Source organism: Salvelinus namaycush, chromosome 42 (assembly GCF_016432855.1).
Source record: "Salvelinus namaycush isolate Seneca chromosome 42, SaNama_1.0, whole genome shotgun sequence".
Lineage (NCBI taxonomy): Eukaryota > Metazoa > Chordata > Actinopteri > Salmoniformes > Salmonidae > Salvelinus > Salvelinus namaycush.
Genome location: NC_052348.1, coordinates 6,286,644 through 6,305,922, shown reverse-complemented (window position 1 = coordinate 6,305,922; position 19,279 = coordinate 6,286,644). Strand labels below are relative to the sequence as shown.

The 19,279-nt window shown below is 45.8% G+C and overlaps 1 protein-coding gene across 1 annotated transcript; it reads right to left on the bottom strand.

Annotated features, from left to right (window-relative positions):
* Positions 1–217: 217 nt before the first annotated feature.
* On the bottom strand, positions 218–18,450 carry p2rx3b (purinergic receptor P2X, ligand-gated ion channel, 3b). The gene is made up of 12 exons (XM_038982015.1): positions 18,329–18,450; positions 17,615–17,750; positions 17,023–17,094; positions 16,768–16,837; positions 16,426–16,519; positions 11,215–11,292; positions 10,938–11,079; positions 8,880–9,016; positions 1,383–1,476; positions 1,113–1,178; positions 727–804; positions 218–340 (listed from the first exon to the last, which is right to left on the bottom strand). The coding sequence occupies exons 1-12, from the start codon at positions 18,448–18,450 to the stop codon at positions 218–220; spliced, it is 1,212 nt and encodes a 403-aa protein (XP_038837943.1).
* Between the last annotated feature and the right edge of the window lie 829 nt (positions 18,451–19,279).

Below are 19,279 nucleotides of genomic sequence, written 5' to 3'. Positions count from 1 at the left end.
ACACATATATGCATTCTCTGTCCACAGTGAAGTCTACCCTAGATACAGATCCAGGATCTGCTTCCCCTTCCCCAATCCTTACCATAACCATTTTGTGGGGAAAATGTTAAACTGATCCAAGATTATGGTCTATGGGCAATATCACCCTAAACCTACATTTGCAGACAAACATCCCAAATTGCCACCACCCACCCCTTTCCATTCCATTGGCTGTCCGTTAGCCGTATTGCCCAATGGAAAAGGCCCCTGAGTCATTTGACTGCTTCTCTACTCCAATGAACTCCCTACTCCGATACAGCCCATTGCTGGATAAGGAGTTCTCGATCTGCGTGTCTGATACCTAATGGAGTAATGGTAGATTGGGGGAGGGGGGGAGAGAGAGAGGAAATGACTTTATTGAATTGTAAACACTTCAAGAACATCAGGAGCACATTTTCACTTAGTCTCCAGTTGCTATCAATGCATGATTTAAGTGGAAGTTAGAATTTGCCCCTTAGTTTCAACTATTCCTCTGGGCCGTATGTATCAACTTCTCAGAGTAGGCTTACTGATTTAATATCAGTTTTGCCTTTCAGATTACAATGAATAAGATCATGGGACAGGGGTGAGCTAGATAAGCACTCCTACTCTGAGATGGGGCCCCAGGCTTGCAAAGGCTGACACTTGTTATTAAGAGAAATATCTATATCACAGTAAGCAGGGTTGGTGTCTTGCCTCAAACTTTACCTCCTCAAACTTCTTGGCCTTGTATTGCTCTGCTCCCTTCAGAAAGTTCAAGAGTATGATGTCACAAAGCACAGTGCCCTGCAACCAATCCAAGGCAGAGAAAGAAAACAAGGTTTTAAAATAGAATAGAATGGAATTGAAGAAATTAGGAGAGGAGAGAAGATGAGAAGAAAGGAGAAGAGAGTAGAAAATAATAATTTTATTTTCCCCGGAAATAACTTCAGTTGGCGAGACATTTTCAAACTAGCCAATAGAGACTGTGTGGATAATATTATTACAAAGTTAAGAGACTGAAGGTGGAACAGATATGTTTTAATTAAAAACTAGCCTAGAGACGGTGTGGATACTTTGTGGATAGAAAGTAGCAACTGAAAAGAAGGGCTCACCACTCCAACTGACGTAAAGGCAGCTACCATGTTGATCAGAGTAGGGATCATGTTAAACTTCCCTGCCTGTAAGAAACAAGTTAAGTAAAACATTTTTTTAAGGGGTTAAGTATTTTACAGAAGTAAACACACACACACATGACCCACCCATCTAATAACACATATATGTAGAACAGTCATGGACCCACATAGGCAATTAGACTCATGCAAACCACAGACATATTCTCTCTCTCACACACACACACACACACTTCCGTTAAAATCACTCACATTTCCATTGACAAGCACATCAAACCTGATGGCATAGGCCTTGAGCAGAGTACGGTAATCTGTCCCGTTGTCCATCTTGTAGTACTTAGCATACCTATCAGCACAACATGGACAGAGAGTAAGGACATGGGCAATGCACATGGGTTGACAGTTAATCCTACCCCAAGTCCCTATTTACAAACGAAGCATGTATTTAGTGAGTCCGCCAGATCAGAGGGAGTAGGGATGACCAGGGATGTTCTATTGATAAGTGTCTGAATTAGACCATTTTCCTGTCCTGCTAAGCATTCCAAATGCAACAAGTACTTTTGGTTGTCAGGGAAAATATATGGAGTAAAAAGTACATCATTTTCTTTCGATTTTGGAAAATTGCGCCGAAGAGGATGGCTGCCATTTTACATGCCCGTAATCAATTGTGCTGTTTTGTTCGGTTTTCGAGTTGTTCGTAACTTCTTTTTATACTTATTTTGTGCATAATGTTGGTTCTACTGTCTCTTATGACCGAAAATAACTTCTGGACATCAGAACTGGGATTAATCACCACGGACTGGAGAAGCTTTTTCCTTTAATGAGTCCAACGAGAAAGATATACTGCTCTTGTAACGGTTTCTCTCCTCCTCTTCGTCTGAAGAGGAGGAGTAGGGATCAGACCAAAATGCAGCGGGTTTTGAAAACATAATGATTTATTAAACGACGAAGACGAACACGAAAAAACACTTGGAATGATTACAAAATAACAAAACGAACGTAGACAGACCTGAACTAGAGAACTTACATATAACACGAAGAACGCACGAACAGGTACAGACTACAAACAAAACGCTACAGTCCCGTGTGGTACGAACATACATACAGACACGGAAGACAACCACCCACAAACAAACAGTGAAACCAGCCTACCTTAATATAGTTCTCAATCAGAGGAAACGTCAAACACCTGCCTCTAATTGAGAACCATATCAGGCAACACATTAAACCCAACATAGAAACCCAACACATAGAATGCCCACCCCAACTCACGCCCTGACCAACTAAACACATACAAAACAACAGAAAACAGGTCAGGAACGTGACAGAACCCCCCCCCTCAAGGTGCGAACTCCGGGCGCACCCCTAAAACTCAAGGGGAGGGTCTGGGTGGGCATCTGTCCGCGGTGGCGGCTCCGGCGCAGGACGAGGACACCACTCCACCATTGTCTTTGTCCCCCTCCTTAGCGTCCTCCGAGTGGCGATCCTCGCCCCCGACCCTGGTCTAGGAACCTTAACACCGGTCCCCCCTAGATAACTCAGGACATAGAGGTAGCTCAGGACAGAGAGGTAGCTCAGGACAGTGAGGCAACTCTGGACTACTGGCAGCTCCGGGCTGAGGGGCAGCTCCGGACTGGGTGGCAGCTCCGGACTGGGTGGCAGCTCCGGACTGGGTGGCAGCTCCGGACTGGGTGGCAACTCATGACTGAGTGGCAACTCATGACTGAGTGGCAGCTCATGACTGGAGGGCAGCTCATGACTGGAGGGCAGCTCATGACTGGAGGGCAGCTCATGACTGGAAGGCAGCTCATGACTGGAAGGCAGCTCATGACTGGAAGGCAGCTCATGACTGGAGGGCAGCTCATGACTGGAGGGCAGCTCATGACTGTAGGGCAGCTCATGACTGTAGGGCAGCTCATGACTGGAAGGCAGCTCATGACTGGAAGGCAGCTCATGACTGGAGGGCAGCTCTGGCGGATCCTGGCTGGCTGGCGGCTCTGGCTGCTCATGGCTGGCTGGCGGCTCTGGCTGCTCCTGGCTGGCTGGCGGCTCTGGCTGCTCCTGGCTGGCTGGCGGCTCTGGCTGCTCATGGCTGGCTGGCGGCTCTGGCGGATCCTGGCTGGCTGGCTCTGGCGGATCCTGGCTGGCTGGCTCTGGCTGCTCATGGCTGGCTGGCGGCTCTGGCTGCTCCTGTCTGGCGGAAGGCTCTGGCTGCTCCTGTCTGTCGTAAGGCTCTGGCGGCTCCTGTCTGGCGGAAGGCTCTGGCTGCTCCTGTCTGGCGGAAGGCTCTGGCTGCTCCTGTCTGGCGGAAGGCTCTGGCTGCTCCTGTCTGGCGGAAGGCTCTGGCTGCTCCTGTCTGGCGGAAGGCTCTGGCTGCTCCTGTCTGGCGGAAGGCTCTGGCTGCTCCTGTCTGGCGGACGGCTCTAGCGGCTCCTGTCTGGCGGACGGCTCTAGCGGCTCCTGTCTGGCGGACGGCTCTAGCGGCTCCTGTCTGGCGGACGGCTCTAGCTCCTGTCTGGCGGATGGCTCTGAAGGCTCATGACAGACAGGCGGCTTTGAGGGCTCAGTACAGACGGGCGGCTTTGCAGGCTCAGTACAGACAGGCAGTTCATGCGGCGCTTGGCAGACGGACAGTTCAGACGGCGTTGGGCAGACGGGCAGTTCAGACGGCGTAGGGCAGACGGGCAGTTCAGGCGCCGTTGGGCAGACGGGCAGTTCAAGCGCCGTTGGGCAGACGGGCTGTTCAAGCGCCATTGGGCAGACAGGCAGTTCAAGCGCCGTTGGGCAGACGGGCAGTTCAAGCGCCGTTGGGCAGACGGGCAGTTCAGGCGCCGTTGGGCAGACGGGCAGTTCAGGCGCCGTTGGGCAGACGGGCAGTTCAGGCGCCGTTGGGCAGACGGCAGACTCTGGCCGGCTGAGGCGCACTGTAGGCCTGGTGCGTGGTGTCGGCACTGGTGGTAATGGGCTGGAGACACACACCACAGGGCTAGTGCGTGGAGCAGGAACAGGGCACACTGGTTTCTCAAAGCGCACTATAGGCCTGGTACGTGATGCCAGAACTGGTGGTACCGGACTGATGGCACGCACCTCAGGGCGAGTGCGGGGAGAAGGAACAGTGTGTACAGGGCTCTGGAGACGCACAGGAGGCTTTGTGCGTGGTGCCGGAACTGGAGGTACTGGGCTGGAGACACGCACCACAGGGAGAGTGCATGGAGGAGGAACAGGGCTCTGGAGACGCATAGGAGGCTTGGTGCGTGGTGCCAGCACTGGTGGTACTGGGCTGGGGACACGTATCTCAGGGCTAGTGCGGGGAGCAGTAACAGGACGCACAGGACTCTGGAGACGCACAGGAGGCTTGGTACGTGGTGTAGGCACTGTCTTAACCAGACGGCTAGCACGCACCTCAGGACGAGTATGGAGAGCTGTTCCCGGTGACATCAACTCACCAACACGTTCAGTCGGACGGATGCCGTGCCTCATGCACCAAACCAGTACATCCCTCATAACTCTCTCCTCCAATTTCCCCATTAACTCCTTCACTGTCTCTGCGTCACTCACCTCCAATTCCGCCCTCACCGGCTCCTTACGGTAAGCAGGAGGAGTTGGCTCACGTCTCCTGACTGACCGAACTACACTCCCCGAGAGCCCCCCCAAGAAATTTTTGGGTTTGACTCACGGGCTTCCAGCCTTGTTTCCGTGCTGCCTCCTCATATCGCCGCCTCTCAGCTTTAGCTGCCTCCAGCTCCTCTTTGGGGCGGCGATATTCTCCTGGCTGTGCCCAGGGTCCTTTGCCTTCTAGGTCGTCCTCCCATGTCCATTTCTCCAAATAGTGCAGCCTCTCCTGCTGCCGCTGCTTGGTCCTGGTTAGGTGTGTGGTTCTGTAACGGTTTCTCTCCTCCTCTTCGTCTGAAGAGGGGGAGTAGGGATCAGACCAAAATGCAGCGGGTTTTGAAAACATAATGATTTATTAAACGACGAAGACGAACACGAAAAAACACTTGGAATGATTACAAAATAATCTCTAATTGAGAATCATATCAGGCAACACATTAAACCCAACATAGAAACCCAACACATAGAATGCCCACCCCAACTCACGCCCTGACCAACTAAACACATACAAAACAACAGAAAACAGGTCAGGAATGTGACAGCTCTCCCGGGGACAGGCCCAGGTCCATGTCATTTGTGTGAAGAAAAGACGTAGGAAAAGAGGACGCAGATCAGGCTGCCTTTTGAGAATCCGTAAGCGAGCGAGTAAACTCCCATTACCATCAATTCTACTTGCATTCATTGGAAAATAAAATGGATGACCTACGATTACGATTTTCCTACCAACGAGATGTTAAGACCTGTAATATCCTATGTTTGGCTGAATGACGACACAGACAATATAGATCTGAATGGATTTTCAATGCACCGGCAGAACAGAGAAGCTACGTCTGGTAAGACACGAGGTGGGGGGGTGTGTCTTTTTGTCAATAACAGCTGGTGCGCAATGTCAAATATGAAAGAAGTCTTGAGGTATTGCTCGCCTGGGGTAGAGTACCTTATGATAAGCTGTAGACCACACTATATACCAAGAGAGTTCTCATCTATATTATTCGTAGCTGTCTATTTACCACCACAGACCGATGCTAGCACTAAGAGCGCACTCAACCAACTCTATAAAGCCATAAGCAAACAAGAAAATTCTCTCCCAGAAGCAGCGCTCTTAGTGGCCGGGGACTTTAATGCAGGCAAACTTAAATCAGTTTTACCAAATTCTTACCAACATGTCACCTGTGCAACCAGAGGGGATAAAAACTCTAGATCACTTTTACTCCACACACAGAGAAGCATACAAAGCTCTCCCTCCACTCTCCATTTGGCAAATCCAACCATAACTTTATCCTCTTGATTCCTGCTTACAAGCTAAAACTTAAACAGGAAGTACCAGTAACTCGCTCAATACGGAAGTGTTCAGATGGTGCGGATGCTACGCTACAGGACTGTTTTGCTAGCACAGACCCGAATATGTTCCGGGATTCATCGAATGGTATTGAGGAGTATACCACCTAGGTCATCAGCTTCATCAATAAGTGCATTCCCACAGTGACCGTACGTACATATCCCAACCAGAAGCCATGGATTACAGGCAACATCCGCACCGGAGCGCCAAGTCGAGGACCAAAAGGCTCCGTAACAGCTTCTACCCCCAAGCCAAGACTGCTGAACAATTAATCAAATGGCCACCTGACTATTTACATTGAGCCCCCCCCCACATTTGTTTTGTACACTGCTGCTACTCGCTGTTTATTATCTATGCATAGTTACTTCACCCCTACCTACATGTACAAATTATCTCTAACCTGTACCCCCGCACACTGACTCGGTTCCGGTACCTTCTGTATTGCCTCGTTATTGTTATGTTATTGTGTTACTTTTCATAATTTTTTACTTTTGTTTATTTGGTCAATATTTTCTTAACTCTTCTTGAACTGCACTTGGTTAAGGGCTTGTAAGTAAGCATTTCACGGTAAGGTCTACACTTGTTGTATTCGGCGCATGTGACAAATAAAGTTTGATTTGATTTGAATATACAGTGTAGTGTAGTGAGGTAAAAGTAAAAGTTGTCAAAAATAGTAAAGTAAAGGACAGATACCCCAAAAAACTACTTAAGTAGTACTTTCAAGTATTTGTACTTAAGTACTTTACACCACTGGAGATATATAAAGATCTCATCTTTGTATCTGTCCCATTATGGCATCAGAGACAGCGATTGAGGCTGTCTCCATCCTGAAGAAGTCAATTTTCTTCTTCTTTTGTGTTTGGAAAAAGTGTGATTTACTGCCACTTGCAGTGCTGGAGTCAAATCAAATTAAATTTTATTGGTCACATACACATGGTTAGTAGATGTTAATGCGAGTGTAGCGAAATGCTTGTGCTTGTAGTTCCGATAGTGCAGTAATATCTAACAAGTAATCTAACAATTTCACAACAACTACCTAATACACACAAATGTAAAGGGATGGAATAAGGATATGTTCATATAAATATATGGATGAGCGATGGCCGAGCGGCATAGGCAAGATGCGTATAAAATACAGTATATACTGTACATATGAGATGAGTAATGTAAGATATGTAAACATTATTAAAGTGGCTAATGATTTGAGTCTGTATGTAGGCAGCAGCCTCTTTGTGTTAGTGATGGCTGTTTAACAATCTGATGGCCTTGAGACAGAAGCTGTTTTTCAGTATCTCGGTCCCAGCTTTGATGTACCTGTACTGACCTCGTCTCCTGGATGGTAGCGGGGTGAACAGGCAGTGGCTCGGGTGGTTGTTGTCCTTGATAATCTTTTTGGCCTTCCTGTGACATCGGGTGCTGTAGGTGTCCTGGAGGGCAGGTAGTCTTCGTTGTGCAGACCGCACCACCCTCTGGAAAGGTTGAGGGCGGTGCAGTTGCCATACCAGGCGGTGATACAGCCCAACAGGATGCTCTCAATTGTGCATCTGTAAAAGTTTGTGAGGGTTTTAGGTGACAAGCCACATTTCTTCAGCCTCTTCTTCACCACTCTGTCTGTGTGGGTGGACCATTTCAGTTTGTCCGTGATGTGTACGCAGAGGAACTTAAAACGTTCCACCTTCTCCACTACAGTCCCGTCGATGTCGATAGGGGGGTGCTCCCTCTGCTGTTTCCTGAAGTCCACGATCATCTCTTTGTTTTGTTGACGTTGAGTGAGAGGTTGTTTTCCTCATAACACACTCCGAGTGCCATTACCTCCTCCCTGAGTCCTGAACCAAATCTTGTGTGTCATTCAGTTGTTGTTGCCACTAGGTGGTGATCTAGCTCAGTGGTTTTCAACTGGTGTGCCTTGAGGAACTCAGGTGTGCCACGAAACTTTTCCTAATCTGGATATTTTTTGAACACTCACTTATACACGTGACCTGTGAAATGCACATGGAATTTTGTCTTGGGAGCACCAATGCCGCTCAGATAATACATTGAATGGCACATTGTTTTAAGTCCCGTGTGCTCAGGCTGTTGTTACCTTTGTATCATTTGAAGGTCACGCATCAGGAGCAAAGTCATTTTAATAATTTTACTTTGCCTGTGACTGAGAACCATTAGCACATGCACGTCTGATTAGGCTTACCCGTACCACAGCCTCTGCCCTCTGTGTTCCTGGTTGCACCTTTACAATGCAGAAAACCAATGTCTCTAACCCAACCCGTTCAAAAGGAATTATCTATTTTATCAGAGCTAACAAAAAAATCCTTCCAGCACATTTTCGCGGGGTGCTCCATGAAGGGGTATCAGAAAAATGTATCGTCATGAATAAGGAACTATGAAAATAGTTCCAATAAACCCGATTTAATCTATAAAAATGCTTGTCACAGAAGTAGATGACTTGCAGTTTGGATCAGATAAGACGGAGTTAATTTACACTAAATCAATTAATAGGGACATTTTAGGTGTCAGACTGAATTTTTTCTTCCATCAAGCTGTGCCATGGTAAAATCACTGATCTAGCTTAAAGCCATTTACTACCCATAGGCAACCCAATTTGATGAAGAAGACAATGCTCTGATCATTGACTGATCGCTCCCAACCCATAGAAATCCCCTCCCATTTGACTACTTTAAAATGGTGTACGCCCTCAATGGCAATGTCCATGCAAAAACTGGTTATATACATCTAGATATCTCTATGTATCTCTATGGGGCTCACTCTCTTAAAGGCCAGAGGTCAGAGGTCATGGCTACCTGAAGTTGTACCCGGGGGAGACGCTGTTCTTCTCCGACATGGCGTCCAGCCGGGTGAAGGAGTAGGAGGGGTTACACTCATCCTCTGACTTGTCCAGGTCACACATCCAGCCAATCTTTATACCTATCACCCCTCCCTGTAGGAAGGGGTTGACATACATTTAGAAAATCTCTCTCATTTGTTACTTTATGAGAGTGGGAAAAAGACAGCATTTGAATGTAGCCTAAAGGGGAAGGAGTGAATACAGCCGATGGGTAGGAAAAAGAGAGAAAGAGAGCATAATATGTGAGTATATAAAAAGACTGGTATCGATGGAAATTACTGTGGATAGAAATCACAGGAGGCTGCTAATAACGGCCGGAACGGAGCAACTGAAATGGCATCAAACAACTGGAAACCACGTGTTTGATGTATTTGTTACCATTCCACTGATTCCACTCCAGTCATGAATAAGAACCTGTTCTCCCCAATTAAGGTGCCACCAATAGTAATACAGTGCATTCAGAAGGTATTCAGAACCTTTCCTTCATTACACATTTTGTTACATGACAGCCTTATTCTAAAATGGATAAAATAATTTCCCCCCCTCATCAATCTACACACAATAACCATAATGACAAAGCAAAAACTGTTTTTTAGAAATGTTTGCAAATGTATATAGTTTTTAAAAACAGAAATATCTAATTTACATAAGTATTCAGACTATTTGCTATGAAACTCGAAATTGAGCTCAGGTGCATCCTGTTTCCATCGATTATCCTTGAGATGTTTCTACAACTTGATTGGAGTCCACCTGTGGTAAATTCAATTGATTGGACATGATTTGGAACGGCACACACCTGTCTATATGAGGTCCCACAGTTGACAGTGCATGTCAGAGCAAAAACCAAGCAACGAGGTCGAAGGGATTCTCTGTAGAGCTCTGAGACAGGATTGTGTCGAGGCACAGATCTAGTGAAGGGTACCAAAATGTTTCTGCAGCATTGAAGGTCCCCAAGAACACAGTGGCCTCCATCATTCTTAAAAGGAAATACTTTGCAACCACCAAGACTCTTCCTATAGCTGGACACCCGGGCCAAACTGAGCAATTGGGAGAGAAGGGCCTTGGTCAGGGAGGTGATCAAGAACCCCATGGTCACTCTGACAGAGCTCTAGAGTTCCTCTGTGAAGATGGGAGAACCTTCCATAAGGACAACCATCTCTGCAGCACTCCATCAATCAGGCCTTTATGGTAGAGTGGCCAGACGGAAGCCTCTCCTCAGTAAAAGGCACATGACAGCCCATTTGGAGTTTTCCAAAAGGCACCAAAAAAAACAAGATTCTATGGTCTGATGAAACCAAGATTGAACTCTTTGGCCTGGCACCATCCCTACGGTAAAGCATGGTGGTGGTAGCATCATGCTGTGGGGATGTTTTTCAGCGGCAGGGACTGGGAGATGAACGGAGCAAACTACAGAGATCCTTGATGAAAACCTGCTCCAGACTGCTCAGGACCTCTGTTCAAACAGCCACACAACTTAGAAGTGGCTTCGGGGCAAGTCCCTAAATGTCCTTGAGTGGCCCAGCCAGAGCCCAGACCTGAACCCAATCGAACATCTCTGGAGAGACCTGAAAATAGCTGTGCAGTGACGTTCCTCATCCAACCTGACAGAGCTTGAGAGGATCTGCAGAGAAGAATGGGAGAAACTCCCCAAATACAGGTGTGCCAAGCTTGTAGCATCATACCCAAGAAGACTCGAGGCTGTAATCGCTGCCAAATGTGCTTCAACAAAGTACTGAGTAAAGGGTCTGAATACTTATGTAAATGTGATATTTCAGTTTTTATATTTAAAAAAAATTGCCAAAAAAAATCCAAAAGCCTGTTTTTGCATTGTCATTATGGGGCATTGTGTGTAGATTGATGAGGGAAAATAACAATTTAATCAATTTTAGAATAAGGCTGTAACATAACAACATGTGGAAAAAGTGAAGGGGTCTGAATACTTTCTGAATGAACTGTATGTCAAGTCAAGTTAATATACTAGTATGGATATACACCTGGGAGTGAACCACCATACCTTCTGTGCCAGCGTGGTGAAGTTCTGGTGTGCATAGCGGATGACGTCCCCCACCCTGAAGATGGGACAGTAGGTATTGTTCTCATGGTCAAAGTTACACGCCTTGATGTACTGAGGGGTGATGGTGGGCAGGAAGTTACCCCTGAGACATGCACACACACACACACATATAAACACAGGAGAGACAGGGGACCAGTTAGAGTTGTTACATGATTATCTTTATCTCTGTCATCAACATCATTATCAACATCATCATCATCATCATCATCATCCTCACTTGGTGAAGTTGAAGAGGGGGAAACGGATGCTGTTCTTGATGAAGATGGTAAAGTTCTCCACCTCCATCATAGGATGCCTGAGGGAAGGTCAGAAAGAAGACCATGTTCATTCATCAACATACACATCTGAGCGTGACGTATGCTCTGACATCGCTCGTCCATATGTATACAGTCTTAATTCATTCCTACTTAGATTTGTGTGTACTGGGTATATGTTGTGTAATTTGTTAGATATTACTTGTAAGATATTACTGCACTGTCGGAGCTAGAAGCACAAGCGTTTCGCTTCAACCGCAATAACATCTGCTAATCACGTGTATGTGACCAATGCATTTGATTTGGAAGTGTCGCCGCCGTGTCGGCTCTCCACAGCCGACTGGCCGGTGCTCAGCAGGGTTCCATCCCCGAAGGTGTCTCCCCCTTCCCTGGAGAACAGAGCTGTTCTCGACCCAGCCAACCAGCCATGGAGATACGTCACCTGACGTGGAAGTCGAAGACAGCATCCTCTGGCAACAGGGGTCTTCTTGAAAAACTCCAAAGAACGGCCAATCGTTTCAGGACCAGTACCATCGTTGGGCCGTGGGTGTGAAAGATTCAGCAGGCTACTGGCCTTACACATCTGGCAAAAATATTATTGTAGCTCTGCTTGAGTCACTTTTATAGATAACTTTGACACCTTCTGGAAACAGAAGATACTCTACAGGAATGACGGAGTCCATCCGAATCATCTTGGCTCCTGCATTTCAAGGCTGCGTTGAAACAATGACTTATCAATGACCCAAGACCAGCTCAGCTAATCCCTACCATTGAGATGTCATAATGCTGCATTAAATGTACATTATCATAAAGGCATTGGCAGACAATGTAAATAACTTAATGTATGTCCCCCTAATTGCCCTGAATACCTGTGTTAACCCTACAGCTATTGGATGCAGTAATCATGAGCCTATGAACCAGAGTTACACTGTTAGCACTGAGGCGGTGTACCCTAGTAGGAAGACCACTTTGTCCTGCACTATCAAGTCTACTTCTGATAAACTTCCCAGTAAAGCATTAAAAACAATCAAGCAACCCAGGAAAGTGCTAAAAAATAGCCCATAGTAACATATGCAGTCTGAGAAACAAGGTCCATGAAGTCAATAACTTGCTTGCAACAGATGACATTCATATGTCATTCATATACCTCTCTTTCGTATCGTCCGAGATCCCTAAAGATTGGAAAGCTGCCGCGGTCATCCCTCTCTTCAATGGGGGTGACACTCTAGACCCAAACTGTTATAGACCTATAACCATCCTGCCCTGCCTTTCTAAAGTCTTCGAAAGACAAGTTAATAAACAGATCACTGACCATTTCGAATCCCACCGTACCTTCTCCGCTGTGCAATCCGGTTTTCGAGCTGGTCACGGGTGCACCTCAGCCACGCTCAAGGTCCTAAACGATATCATAACCGGCATCGATAAAAGACAGTACTGTGCAGCTGTCTTCATCGACCTGGCCAAGGCTTTCGACTCTGTCAATCACCGTATTCTTATCAGCAGACTCAACAGCCTTGGTTTCTCAAATGACTGCCTCGCCTGGTTCACCAACTACTTCTCAGACAGAGTTCAGTGTGTCAAATCAGAGGGCCTGTTGTCAGGACCTCTGGCAGTCTCTATGGGGGTGCCACAGGGTTCAATTCTCGGGCCGACTCTTTTCTCTGTATATATCAACGATGTCGCTCTTGCTGCGGGTGATTCCCTGATCCACCTCTACGCAGACGACACCATTCTGTATACATCTGGCCCTTCTTTGGACACTGTGTTAACTAACCTCCAAACGAGCTTCAATGCCATTACAACACTCCTTCCGTGGCCTCCAACTGCTCTTAAACGCTAAGAAAACCAAATGCGTGCTTTTCAACCGTTCGCTGCCCGCACCCACCCGCCCGACTAGCATCACTACTCTGGACGGTTCTGACTTAGAATATGCGGACAACTACAATTACCTAGGTGTCTGGCTAGACTGTAAACTCTCCTTCCAGACTCATATTAAACATCTCCAATCCAAAATTAAATCTAGAATCGGCTTTCTATTTCGCAACAAAGCCTCCTTCACGCACGCCGCCAAACATACCCTCATAAAACTGACTATCCTACCGATCCTCGACTTCGGCGAAGTCGTTTACAAAAAAGCTTCCAATACTCTACTCAGCAAACTGGATGCAGTCTATCACAGTGCCATCCGTTTTTGTCACCAAAGCCCCTTATTTGCTTTATCTTGGCCAGATCGCAGTTGTAAATGAGAACTTGTTCTCAACTAGCCTACCTGGTTAAATAAAGGTGAAATAAAAATAATAAAAAAATATATATTCTGACTATCTCTGAAACTCACTTAGATAATACCTTTGATGATACAGTGGTAGCAATACATGGTTATAATGTTTACCGAAAAGACAGAAATGCCAATGGGGGCGGTGTTGCGGTCTATATAAAGAACCACATTCCTGTAAAGCTTAGATCTAATGTTAAATACTGTTGAAGTAATATGGCTACAGGTTCATCTGCCTCACATAAAGCCCATTCTTGTGGGAAGCTGCTATAGACCACCAAGTGCTAAATGTCAGTATCTGGATAATATGCATGAAATGCTTGATAATGTATGTGACATCAACAGAGAAGTATATTTTCTGGGTGATTTAAATATTGACTGGCTCTCATCAAGCTGCCCACTCAAGAAAAAGCGTCAAACTGTAACCAGTGCCTGCAACCTGGTTCAGGTTGTCAGTCAACCTACCATGGTATTTACAAACAGCACAGGAATGACATCATTAACAATTGATCACATCTTTACTAATGCTGCAGAAATTTGCTTTAAAGCAGTATCCAAATCCATAGGATGTAGTGATCACAATATAAAAGCCATATCTAGGAAAACCAAAGTTCCAAAGGCTGGGCCTAATATAGTGTATAAGAGGTCATACAACAAGTTTTGTAGTGATTCATATGTTGATGATGCAAAGAATATTTGCTGGTCTGTGGTGTGTAATGAGGAGCAACCAGACGCTGCACTTGACACATTTATGAAATTGCTTATTCCAGTTACTAATAAGCATGCACCCATTAAGAAAATGACTGTAAAAACTGTTAAATCCCCTTGGATTGATGAGGAATTGAAAAATGTTATCGTTGAGAGGGAGGAGGCAAAAGGTATGGCAAATAAGTCTGGCAGCCCAACTGATTGGCAAACGTACTGCAAATTAAGAAATAATGTGACTAAGCTAAATAAACTATACTATGAAACAAAGATAAATTATATAAAGAATGATGGAGCACCTTAAATGACATTTTGGGGAAAAAAGCCAACTCGGCTCCCTCATTCATTGAATCATGCCAGCAACAAATTCTGACACTACACATCCAAGTATATCTGACCAAATTATGAAAGACAAGAATTGTACTTTTGAATTCCATAAAGTCAGTGTGGAAGGCGTGAAAAAATGATTGTTGTCTATCAATAATGACAAGCCACCGGGGTCTGACAATCTGAATGGAAAATTATTGAGGATAATAGCGGACGATATTGCCACTCCTATTTGCCACATCTTCAATTTAAGCCTACTAGAAAGCGTGTGCCCTCAGGCCTGGAGGGAAGCTAAAGTCATCCCCTACCCAAGAATAGTAAAGCACCTCTTACTGGCTCAAATAGCCAACCAATCAGCCTGTTACCAACCCTTAGTAAACTTCTGGAGACAATTGTGTTTGACCAGATACAATGCTATTTCACAGTAAACAAATTGACAACAGACTTTCAGCATGCATATAGGGAAGGACACTCAACAAGCATGGTTGAGAGAAATTGATAATAAAATTATTGTGGGGGCTGTCTTGTTAGACTTCAGTGCAGCTTTTGACATTATCAATCATAGTCTGCTGCTGGAAAAATGAATGTGTTATGGCTTTACACTCCCTGCTATAATGTGGATAAATAGTTACTTATCTAACAGAACACAGAGGGTGTTCTTTAATGGAAGCCTCTCAAACATAATCCAGGTAGAATCAGGAATTCCCCAGGGTAGCTGTTTAGGCCCCTTGCTTTTTTCAATCAATACTAACGACATGCCACTGGCTTTGAGTAAGGCCAGTGTGTTTATGTATGCGGATGACTCAACACTATACACGTCAGCTACTCCAGTGACTGAAATGACTGCAACACTTAACAAAGAGCTGCAGTTAGTTTTGGAATGGGTAGCAAGGAATAAGTTACTCCTAAATATTTCCAAAACGAAAAGCATTGTATTTGGAACAAATTATTCACTAAATCCTAAACCGTCACTACATCTCGTAATGAATAATGTGGAAATTGAGCAAGTTGAGGTGACTAAACTGTTTGGAGTAACCCTGGATTGTAAACTGTCATGGTCAAAACATATTGATACAACAGTAGCTAAGATGGGGAGACGTCTGTCAATAATAAAGCGCTGCTCTGCCTTTTAAACAACACTATCAACAAGGCAGGTCCTACAGTCCCTGGTTTTGTCGCACCTGGACTACTGTTCAATCGTGTGGTCAGGTGCCACAAAGAGGGACTTGGGAAAATTGCAGTTGGCTCAGAACATGGCAGCACGGCTGGCCCTTAAGTACACAGAGCGCTAACATTAATGACATGCATGTCAATCTCTCATGGCTCAAAGTGGAAGAGAGATTGACTTCCTCATTACTTGTTTTTGAAAAGAGGTGTTGACAAGGTGAAGGTACCGAGCTGTCTGTTTAAAATACTAGCACACAGCTCGGACACCCATGCATACCCCATAAGACATGCCACCAGAGGTCTCTTCAGAGTCCCCAAGTCCAGAATATGGGAGGCACACAGTACTACATAGAGCCATGACTACATGGAACTCTATTCCACATCAGGTAACTGATGCAAGCGGTAGAATCAGATTTAAAAAGCAGGTAAAAATACACCTTATAGAACAGCGGGGACTGTGAAGTAACACAAACATAGGCACAGACACATGCACACACACACACATGATAACATATGCACTATACACACACATACACATGGATTCTGCATTGTAGACATGTGGTTGTGGAGTATGGGCCTGAGGGCACACACTTAGTATTGTAATGTTTTTAAAATGGTATAACTGCCTTAATTTTGCCAGACCCCAGGAAGAGTAGCTGCTGCCTTGTCAAATACACACGCACGCACGCACACGGTTACCCACGTCTTGATGTAGTCGATCTCCGCCGGGCACCAGCCTCTGATCTCACAGGTGTTGAGGGTGTCGTTGAAATGTACACACCTGCCCGTCGGAAGACCTGAGGAAGAGAGGTAGGGAAAAGAGAGAGGGGGGTAGAGAGAGAGAGGTAGGGGAGAGAGACACAGAGAAAGAAAGAAAGTGAGGATATATGACACAGACAGGGGGAGGGCGGATAGGGACAATAAATGACAAAGACCAAACCATTATTCTGGAAGCAACTGTTTGGCAAATTCTGTAACATCTTCTATCCTCTGAAGGAAAGACAATAAGAAAGTGAATTGATACAGAAAAAGTGGAGAACCTCACCATTTCCTCCAGGCTTGTTGAGGAACCTAGTGCAGTTGTTGTCGTGTGTACACTTGTATTTCATCTCACTCTGTGCATCACACATAATACACTGTTAGAGTAACATACAGAGACAGAGAGAGACAGACAGATACAAAGACAGACAGAGAGAGAAAGAGACAGAAAGAGACAGAGGAGAGAGAGAGAGAGAGAGAGAGAGAGAGAACATATGGGGGGGAGACAACAGAGGGCCGATGGTAGAGTAAGTGGTCTCACTTCGGGACAGTATCCCTGCACCTGGTTCTCTGTGGTGATGAATTTAGTGATGATGCAGAACACAGAGGCCCCCTGTCAGACCACACACACACACACACACACACACACACACACACACACACACACACACACACACACACACACACACACACACACACACACACACACACACACACACACACACACACACACACACAGCATCAAAAACACTCCCATTTCCATTGACCAGCACATCAAACCTGATGTCATAATCCACACATGCCTCAGTATCAATATTTGGTATCCATTTTGTGTCAAGTATTAAGTGGTGGTTAAAGGGCTTTTAACAAATCCACTACCCACAAAGCGCCTACAACAACCCAGATATAAAGAAAGACTGAGCAAGCAGAGGAGACAGAGGCAACTATACAAAGGCTCCTTAGTCAATCAATCAATGCCAATTGCCAACATCAACATAAGGCATCCAAATATCTCAGACCATAATCAATAGTGTCGCCTGTCTGTGTGTGTGTCCTGTGTGTGTGTGTGTGTGTGTGTGTGTGTGTGTGTGTGTGTGTGTGCGTACAGATGTTTGCGTGTGTTTGTGTGTTACCTGAGAGGGGGTGACGTACTCAGCTACGTCCATGACTCGGTTGTTGTACAGTCCAAAGCCTTTGACTTTGGTCATGACAGACGATTCTATAGCCGTGTCTCTGATCTGGTACGCCTTCTCATGCACAAACACCCACCTGAGAGAGGTGCAGGAGAGGAGAGGAAGGAGATAGCAGAAGAGAGGGGGGGGGGGTTGGAGAGAGATAACATAACATAAGCTGGGTTGAGATAACATAATGGGAAAATCATTCAATCACAGTTTCCCTTCTCTTTCTGTCACGTATAGAGCAATAATGAATGATCTATGAGTCTTTAAAGACTAGCCCTTTGTTGGGCTGAAAGAGATTCTAATTAACAAACAATAGATTTGTAAGATTGAGCTCCATAAGCACAAGACGTTGAAACAAACGTTTGGTTGAAAAGACGTTGAAAATACATAAAGCACAGCCTTTATAATGAGAAATGTGCGTCTGACTGGAAGTGTGCGGAGACTTTTTCCTGTTTCTCCAATGAAAGACGTTGAAAAGACGTCTTTCAACCAGTTTTTCTCACTGGGAGATCCAGAATGAGCATAGAGTGATAGTACTTCCGTCTGACTGGAAGTGTGCTGAGACTTTTTCCTGTTTCTCCAATGAAAGACGTTGAAAAGACGTCTTTCAACCAATTCCTCTCACCGGGAGATCCAGAATGTGAGTGATAGAGCGATACTACTGACCCGATGAAGTAGGTGATGATGAGGAGCTGAACGACGCGGTTGATGATCCCGATGGTCCAGCTCTTCACCACCACCGACTTGGTGGTCTCGTAGGTGAAGAAGTCCGTGATAAACGTCCACATCCTGGCGTTGAGGCAACCCGCAACACCCAATAAATTCAACGTGTCACAGCCAACAATCCACAGAATGCCTCTTCAGAGAGTGTGTACAGTATGTGTGACTTAGCTACCCCCCCCCCAAAACAAAAGACAAATCTCAAGATGTGTTGGTTTCCCTACATACTAAAACACTGCTATTTGTTCCAAAAAAGCAACCTGATCCTATTCTTCTCTTCTTTCAAAAAGGTCCAAATAACAGACCTCAATGTCGCTGCTGAAGTAGTGAAATGGTAAACATCCTTACACTCTCCCTCCCCCTTTCTCCATCTCTCTCTTTACCCCCCTCTCTCCATCTGTCTCTTTACCCCCTCTCTCCATCTCTCTCTTTACCTCCCTCCCTCCCCCTCTCTCCTTACCCCCCTCTCTCCATCTCTCTCTTTACCTCCCTCCCTCCCCTCTCTCCTTACCCCCTCTCCATCTCTCTCTTTACCTCCCTCCCTCCCCCTCTCTCTTTACCCCCCTCTCTCCATCTCTCTCTTTACCTCCCTCCCTCCCTCCCCCTCTCTCTTTACCCCCCTCTCCATCTCTCTCTTTACCCCCCTCTCTCCCTCCATCTCTCTCTTTACCCCCCTCTCTCCATCTCTCTCTTTACCCCCCTCTCTCCATCTCTCTCTTTACCTCCCTCCCTCCCTCCCCCTCTCTCTTTCTGTCTCTTTTTTCTTTCCTCCACTTACCAGATTGACTCTCAACCCCTTTATCTTTCTTTCTCCTCTTCTGCTTCCCCTAATGCTCTCTCTCTCACACACACACACACACACACACACACACACACACACACACACACACACACACA

Bases quoted from the DNA above. Each gene is read 5' to 3' on its own strand.
- p2rx3b (XM_038982015.1), bottom strand. From the start codon at position 18,450: ATGTGGACGTTTATCACGGACTTCTTCACCTACGAGACCACCAAGTCG. The intron at 1,477-8,879 runs GTAGCCATGACC...TTGTGCTGATAG, and splicing joins TCCCCCGGGTACAACTTCAG to GTATGCTAAGTACTACAAGA. The intron at 341-726 runs GTAAAGTTTGAG...TTACTCCATTAG, and splicing joins AGGCCAAGAAGTTTGAGGAG to GTATCAGACACGCAGATCGA.